This window comes from Zingiber officinale, chromosome 4A (genome assembly GCF_018446385.1).
Source record: "Zingiber officinale cultivar Zhangliang chromosome 4A, Zo_v1.1, whole genome shotgun sequence".
In the NCBI taxonomy this organism is placed as follows: Eukaryota; Viridiplantae; Streptophyta; class Magnoliopsida; order Zingiberales; family Zingiberaceae; genus Zingiber; species Zingiber officinale.
This window is the reverse complement of record NC_055992.1, coordinates 85,542,670-85,550,877: the sequence shown is the minus strand read 5'-3', so window position 1 is coordinate 85,550,877 and position 8,208 is coordinate 85,542,670. Positions and strand designations below refer to the sequence as shown.

Below are 8,208 nucleotides of genomic sequence, written 5' to 3'. Positions count from 1 at the left end.
ATGGTGAGTATGTATTGACTTTCATGACTTGAATAAGACGTGCCCAAAGGATTTCTATCTGTTACCCCGGATCGACTAGATGGTGGACTCCATAGCAAGCTGCAAGCTGATCTGCATGCTCGATGTGTATCAAGGCTACCACCAAGTGTCGCTGGCCAAAGAAGATCAGGAAAAGGTTAGCTTTATCATGACCGATGGAGAGTTCTGCTACAACATCATGTCGTTCGGACTGAAGAACACCAGCGCCACCTACCAGAGGCTCATGAACAAGGTGTTTCAGAAATAGATCGGGCGCAACTTGAAGGTATACGTCGATGGCATATTAATAAAGTCAGTTAGAGTTGTTGATCTATGTGTAGATATCTAAGAAACATGCTGAAACTTGACGACATATGGGATGAAGGTAACCCCGAGTAAATGTCTATTCAGCGCTAAGAGTGGACGCTTCCTCAGATATATCATCACCGAATGGGGTATCGAGGTGAATCCAAGCAAGGTAAAGGCATTGCAAGATATGCCTCCGCCCTACAGCTTGAAGGAGGCCCAACGACTGATCGGGCGGATCACAGCATTATCCAGATTCATATCCAGGTCATCCGATCAGAGTCTATCATTCTTCAAGGTGTTGCGATGAGCAACAAGATTCCAGTGGGACATGGAGTGCGACTGTGCGTTGGAAGAGCTTAAGGAGTATCTTAACTCCTTACCTGTGTTAGCTAGGCCTAGCGTTGGGGAGTCGCTTTGGATCTATTTGTCATCCACCGAATATGCGATTGGCTTAGCATTAGTCAAGCAGAACGGCCATGAGCAGCAACCCGTGTACTTTTTAAACCATATATTGAAAGATGTCGAATCCCGCTACACTGGTCTAGAAAAATTAGCTTACACTTTGATGCTTGTCACTCAGAGACTCCACCTGTACTTCCTTGCTCATCCGATCATCGTCATGACCAACAACACCCTAGGAAGGGTCCTCCTCAACCCAGAGGCATCTGAGCGGTTAATCAAATGGACACCCGAGCTAAGAGAGTTTGATATTCAATATCAACCCCCAACGGCGATCAAAGCTCAGGCCTTGGTTGATTTCATTATAGAGGTCCAGAATGCTGAGCCGACAGCAACTTGGAGAAGTTATGTCGATGGTTCATCCACTTCTACTCATTTCACCACAAGAAGATCGAATGCAACTTTCCGTCTAGCTGGATTATCGAGCCACCAACAATAAAGTTGAGTATGAAGTTTTGATAGTCGGCTTACAGGCAGCACGATATGTCAGAGCCGCAAAAGTCCTCATTTACTCGGATTCTCAGTTGGTCGCCTAACAGCTATCAGGGGCATTCGAGATTAGCAGCTCCCGACTCAAGTTATATGTAGAATCCTTCGAAAAGCTAAAGGCAAATTTTTAAGAGATAACTATATAGAAAATCCCCCGATCGGATAATCAAGTAGCAGATGAGCTGGCTAAGTTAGCCAGTTCATTTTCACCAGTCGGGATCAGCCAGCCGATCGAACAAGTTTCGTTGGTGGCACACATCAACTGGATAGAAGGAGTGGTCTTCTCGAGCGACTAGAGATCGCCACTGATTGAATTCCTCTGATTGGGTAAAATGCTGACCGACCGAGAGGCAGCACGACTATTAAAGAAAAGGATCGGACGATTCACCTTGGTAGGAGATCACTTATATAAAAGAGCCTTCTCTAGACCCCCTACTCAAGTGTGTTGGACCAGAGGATGCAGAGTACATCCTGCAGGAAGTGCACCAAGGCTCCTACAGAAGCCATCCGGGTAGCTATTCACTGGCTTGATAGATTCTCCTAGTAGGATATTTTTGGCCAACTCTCCAAGCGGATGTCGCTCAAACAATAGCCACCTATCTGTCCTACCAACGGTATCACAACATCCCGCATTGACAAACCGAGGAGATGAAGACATCCACGGTGTCTTGCCCATTCGACTAATGGGGCATGAATATCGTGGGGTCATTTCCCATAGCGATTGGTCAGCAGAGTTTCCTGCTCGTCGCAGTGGATTACTTCTCAAAGTGGGTGGATGCCGAACCACTCGCAAGGATAAGTGAGAAAATGGTCATCAAATTCATCTGGCAAAGCATCTTGTGTCGATTCTCCATCCCCCACCAGCTTGTCTCGGATAACGGGAGGTAATTCGTGGGTTGGAGGCTCAGGGAGTGGTGCCAAGGCATCCAACAAGCCTTCACCTCAATAGCCTACCCCCAGAGCAACGGTCATGCAGAAGCCACAAACCGGGAGATCCTTAGAGGCTTACGAGCTCGGCTCAACCACGTAGGAGGTAGCTGGGTCGACGAGCTCCAAAGTGTCTTATGGGCACTTCGCACGACTCTAAAAGAAGTGACTGGCATAACATCATTCCAACTGGTGTATGGAGGAGAAGGATTGGTCCCCGCAGAGGTTGGAGTAGAATCCGACCAGGTGCAACTCTACGACGAGGGAAATATCGAGCAGAGGTTAGTGGAGCTTGACTTGATGGATGAATTGCGGGATAAAGCCACCATCCAGCTAATGGCATACCGATAGCAGATGAGGCAGAACTACAACCGAAGTGTGATCCCAAGATCTTTTTAGGTCGGAGATTTGGTGAGGAAGAAAATTAAGTTGGTTAGCGACGTCACCAAGCTCGAGATGCCATGGGGAGGACCTTACAAGGTCGTACAGAAACTATGCTCGAGTGGCCACCTTAAACCCTTGTGTCCGTCAACAGTCGAGCGACGACCTTAAACCCTTGTCTTCATCAACGGTCAAGCGACGACGTTAAACCCTTGTGTTTGTCAACGGTCGAGCGACGATCTTAAACTCCTATCACCATCAATGGTCGAGCAGCGACCTTAAACCCTTGTCACTATCAACGGTCGAGTGGCAACCTTAAACCTTTATCTTTATTAACGGTGGAGCGGTGACCTTAAACCCTTGTCTTCATTAACGGTCGAGCGTCGACCTTAAACCCTTGTCGCCATCAACTGTCGAGCGGCGACCTTAAACCCTTGTCACCATCAACGGTCGAGCGGCGACCTTAAACTTTTATCTTCATCAACGATCGAATGACAACCTTAAACCCTTATGTCCGTCAACAGTCAAGCGGCGACCTTAAACCCCTATCATCATCCACGGTCGAGTGGCGACCTTAAACCCTTATCGCCATCAACGGTCGAGCAGCGACCTTAAACCCTTGTCTTCATTAATGGTGGAGCGGCGACCTTAAACATGTGTCGCCATCAGCGGTCGAGCAATGACATTAAACTCTTATCGCCATCAAAGGTCAAGTCGCGACCTTAAACCCCTATCGCCATCAACGGTCGAGCGACGACGTTGAACTCTTTTCTCCGTCAACGGTTGAGCGACAATCTTAAACCCATGTCTACATCGGTCAAGTGGCAACCTTAAACCCGGAACTGATTGACTGGCTAAGAAAACAGATAGTCCATTGTCGATCGAAAGAGCACGAGGCCACCCAGGTATAAGCAACTCAGTTTCGATCGAGTTTGGTGACAACGCGTAAACTAAATGCAAGTCGAAAATCGAAAATGCTGAACGGCGAGAATGGATATAAGGGTTTTCCGGATGAATGAGCATTCATTGATAATTCAAAAAATTACAGAAGTAAAACTCACACGAATAGACTCACTCCAAAAAATCTAAAACATCATCGGTCAATAACTCAGTCAGCTTATCCCAACTGATGACCTTACTTGTCAGAGTGGAGGGGAGGTAGTTGCCTTCCTTCAGTTGATCGAGTATCCCTTCAATAGCAAGGTTGAATAGATGGTGTGCCCAATCGACGACCTTGTCGTTAAAAGTGTCCGAGCGGATGTAGGCCTGCTTCATGAGATTGAACCTGCTCGACTCAGCTCCCTGATAAGTCTTTAAGGCTGTTCAGGAGGCCTTCAGCTCTTCCTTCAACTTGGCTATCTCTTCATCTTTGGCGTCGAGCTGGGTCTTCCCTGCAGTCTGCTTGGCCGATCGTCCATCCCGTTCAGCCTTCAATGTGGCCTCAACCTCCTTTAGGCTTTGGGTCAACACCTGAGACTCCTTATTTTTTATCTCTAAGTTCTCGATGGCCTGGAGCTTCCTGGTGTTGGCCAAATTGAGCTTAGAGTCGAAGGAGTTGATCTATTTATCAAGTCGAACCAATTGTGCAGCATGATCGGCGCTTTTGCTCTTCTTCGCCTCTATCTGTTCAGAGCTCTTATTCAGATCGGCTCGTAACTGGGCCATCTCAACGTTCATCTGCTCCAGTTGTGCTTGAGAAGCAGATGATTGACCGCTCAGAGCACGGAGCTGTTGGACTTCATGCTCCAGGTAAGCAAGCCTGTGACACATGGCTAGGCTTTCCATTCAATACTACAATAAATGCTAAGCATTATACAAACCGAGCGGACGAAAGAAAGGGGAAAGGCATACATACCCCAGTAAACATCTAGGTGTGGCTATTAGCCAGTTCCCCCGGAGCTACAATCGCCACACGAGCTCAGGCATCAACCCATATTTGTGAAAGCACCCTTGTATTCTTATTTGATGCTTAGGGATAAGGGACACTGGGTCATCCGAATGGTGGTACTCGTCGATTGGCAAGTGGATGATTGTCGTTATTGATCTCTAACCGCACGGGTTAGAAGGTACAAAAGTTACCCGACCGGTGGGCTGTGAAGAGACTGGCCAGATGCGGGACACCTGTGCCGTCGGTAAAGGAGGGGCATGAAGGCGGTCAGCGGAGTGCAGATTGTCCCTTGAGGCAACCCGGATAATGAAGATGCCCAGTCAGATGACAAGGACGCAGGGAGTTCCCCAAGGCCCTACTTAAGAGGTGGAAGAGAAGTATCATCCTGCTTGGATGGGGGGCGAGAGCTGACCGTGGTAGGAGTCTATAGGGCTGAAATGGCAGTTCGGGAGGAACTTTTCGCTCGGCGCCTCTTGCGGTGTTGCAAGGGCACGTCGGAAGTTGCCAACTCCGAAGCGATAGCGATTGGGACCATGGATGGTCATTCAGGCAGAAGGTCCGCTGTGGTAGCCACCGCATCGCTCACGGTTGCCCGACTTCCTCTCACGCTGCTCCCTAGCACTAGAGTTCCCTCCTCATCGAGCGGATCCTCTTGGGAACCAACCGGTTGTAGACCGTAGCTCTTCAACTCAGCCACGGTTGTAGCATTGATTTTTGTGTCCGTAAGTTTGGACTTGCCGGCCAAATGTGCGTGCAACATGACTCAAGCTGCAAAAAAAAGAGAGAGAAATTAATTAGATTCAAAAGTTAGACTAAGAAAGAGCATACCTAGGCTAGACGAAAGTCGTGTGCAGATAGGGCTTAGGTTGAACACGTAGAGGACGTCCTCCAGCAACAACTTATGTATATAATATTTTTGACCGGCCAAGCTCGAAGCTGCATGAAGGTAATCCAAGCGGCTTTTATATTTCTTGAGCTCAAGAGGATTTAGCACCTCTAATTGCCACCTGGTCTGGAAGTCTAACCGCTCGGGAAAACGAATAAAGAAATAGTAGTCCTTCTAATGCTTGTTGGAGGATAACATCTTGTCAAAGAAGACTAGGGCCCACTTGGGCTTGGAAGAGAAAAGTTCTCGGCTCAAACAATTTAGGATAAAAGAAATAGTGGAAGAGCCGAAGAGTAAGGGGAATGTCGTGCAGGCGGAACAAAATGGCGATCCCACACAATAGCCGAAAGGAGTTCGACACTAGTTGATGGAGAGAAATACAAAAATATTTACAAATGGCAGAGAAGAAAGGGTGGATCGGGAACCGCACACTAACAGTAAATTGGTCTCTAAAGAATCATACAAAACCCGAAGGTGGCTCATTCGGGCAGTCCAAAGCCGAAGGAAGACCAATTTGATAATCGGAGGAAATTTCAAAGGCAGCTCTCAAACTCTCGACATCGCCTCCGTCGAACCTGGATTCGATGGACGTATACCAGAGCCCAGGGACGGAGATAGATGGCTGAGAGGAGCTTGCCATCGAAAATAAATGACAAGAAACAACGAAGAAGTTCTATTGAAAGGATGCTAAGAATAACGAACATAGCCAATTGAAGGGTACAGAAAGCTTACTGGAGAGGTCGCTACGACCATCGGAAAGGAAGAAGAACACAGTATCGCCGGAAAGTTCAAAGACGGAGACACAGAGCGAGGGAGACGAAAAATGCAGATTGACGAAGACAACGACGCATCCGAGGTTTATAAACCTCACAGTCGATCGACCTCAACCATCCGATCCAAAGCTACGGAAACCTAGAAGTAGATCCCATCGTTGATTTTGAAAAGGTGCACACCTCGTTACAAGAGAATATCCGCTTGTCACGTCGAGCGTGCGGTGGCAGTGAGGGACACATGTCCTTCAGTCACCCGGTAGCATTTAATGAGCTTAATTAAAAAGGTATGGATGTGTGCTCAGCCATAATTAGTAGGGATTTTCACGGTCTTCAAGAAATTTAGATGACATCATTCACGATCGAGCTCGCCCGAGGACGCTTAGGGAAAAAGAAAAACATGGGCCAAGTGTTGTTGTGCATCATCCCGATCAGTGCAAAGAATGAGTCACAGGGCTGAACCTGACAATGGCAGAATGAAGCTAAGTGGCGTGGGCTTGTAGGTCGATCAGCGATTAAGGACCAAGCACAGGCCGATCGGCATATGGGCCTAACGGACCTTGAAATCGCCGAAGACACATCTTCTTATCTTGTCAGTCGGACTTGCAGCCTCCTTAACTAGACTTGAAGGGGAGGCTTGTGATGCAGTGATAAGGAGGAGCTTACTTGGCATGAGTCAATTGCCACGGTGTAGGTCAAAGTCAAGGTGGTCAAGGTCAGGGCTTAAGCAAGGCTCGGTCGCACCCGAGCGAGAAGCGGTTCATCGACCGATCGAAGGGGTCATCGCCCGGTCGGCCACCTGAGTAGGCTAGTGTGCTCAACCCGATCGATAGGCGAGCAAGCTGAGCTGGCCAAGACCTTGACCCAAGCGAGACACCTGTCCAGCTCGAGATGTGGCATTAGCATTGTACACATAATGAACCGATAAAATAATAAAAAATAATAAAAGAGGAAAAGACAGATAATTGATAAGGGAAAGAGAAAACAAAGGAGAACACTCCAGCTATCACTAATGAGAAGAAGCCAAGACAAAGATATTTTCTGTCGGTAATAAATATCATTAAACAAGGGAAGATGGAGAGTCACTGAGAAAGGTATAAAAGAGTATGTCAGGTATGAACAAAGGCAAGCTGAATCTCTATCCCTAGTACTTTCACTCTTTTCTTCTTCTATTTTTGACTTGAGCGTCGAAGGATCAAAGCTAGGGGGACCCCTTCCCTAGTTTGGTTTTGTTTTGCAGAGAGGAGCGAAGTCTTCGTCCAGTCAGCGGAACTGTCACATCCCCGGCTTTCTAGCTTCACGCCTTTGGACAGGATCACTATTTTTCCTAGAAAATGCAAACAATGATGATGAATATTTCAAACATGTATCATCGAGTGAATGGAGAAACAATTATATAGTTGTTAGATCTGGTCTTCTAGATACCCTCTTTCAAACAGGTGACGCTTAGTGGATGGAGAGGCAACTAATGACTATCAGATCTAGTCCCTCATTGGCTCTGACGTGGATATGCTTGTCTGACATTTACATAAACTCTATAGGAGGTACATGCAAAGGGGACTCTCTTTCACACTTTCTTTGTTTACATCCAACTCTCGCATCTTCTTCTTCTTGCTCTTGCACTAGTTTTATACCTCAAATAAATCCTAAATTCAGCGTCGGAGTAGCCAACCGAGATCTCTCCCTAATGTCATTCTAACTCTTTATTGAAGTGTGTTTTAGTCCTCCGCATCCTCTTCACCGACTATCTTTGAAGATCGAGTGTGTCAGCCCATTCGTTAACTGATGGCTTTACCATCTACAGTATTTGACCGAAACACATATCCTCCCTCCCTCCTCTCTCTCTTCTTTGACTCATCCTCTCATTCCTTCTCCCTTCCCTTTTATTTTTTCTAACCTAGACAATTCGACTAATCGTAAAGATAAATAGTTTGGTCATATAAAAATTTATCATCAACGCCTAGGATAAATCAAGAAAATGTGTGACTCCCGATGTGACATCCTAACTCACAAGTAGTTCCCACGCCACAACCATCTTAAATTCCCGTCGTGTGGGTGTCCAATCCTTCAACCAAGGCGCC

At 47.0% G+C, this 8,208-nt stretch overlaps 1 protein-coding gene across 1 annotated transcript; it reads left to right on the top strand.

Annotated features, from left to right (window-relative positions):
- Nucleotides 1-1,958: 1,958 nt before the first annotated feature.
- LOC121972475 lies at nucleotides 1,959-2,553 on the top strand. The gene is made up of 2 exons (XM_042524139.1): nucleotides 1,959-2,074; nucleotides 2,184-2,553. Exons 1-2 carry the CDS (start codon nucleotides 1,959-1,961, stop codon nucleotides 2,551-2,553), a joined length of 486 nt encoding a protein of 161 aa, XP_042380073.1.
- Nucleotides 2,554-8,208: the final 5,655 nt, after the last annotated feature.

Bases quoted from the DNA above. Each gene is read 5' to 3' on its own strand.
- LOC121972475 (XM_042524139.1), top strand. From the start codon at position 1,959: ATGGGGCATGAATATCGTGGGGTCATTTCCCATAGCGATTGGTCAGCA. The intron at 2,075-2,183 runs GTGAGAAAATGG...TTGGAGGCTCAG, and splicing joins CGAACCACTCGCAAGGATAA to GGAGTGGTGCCAAGGCATCC.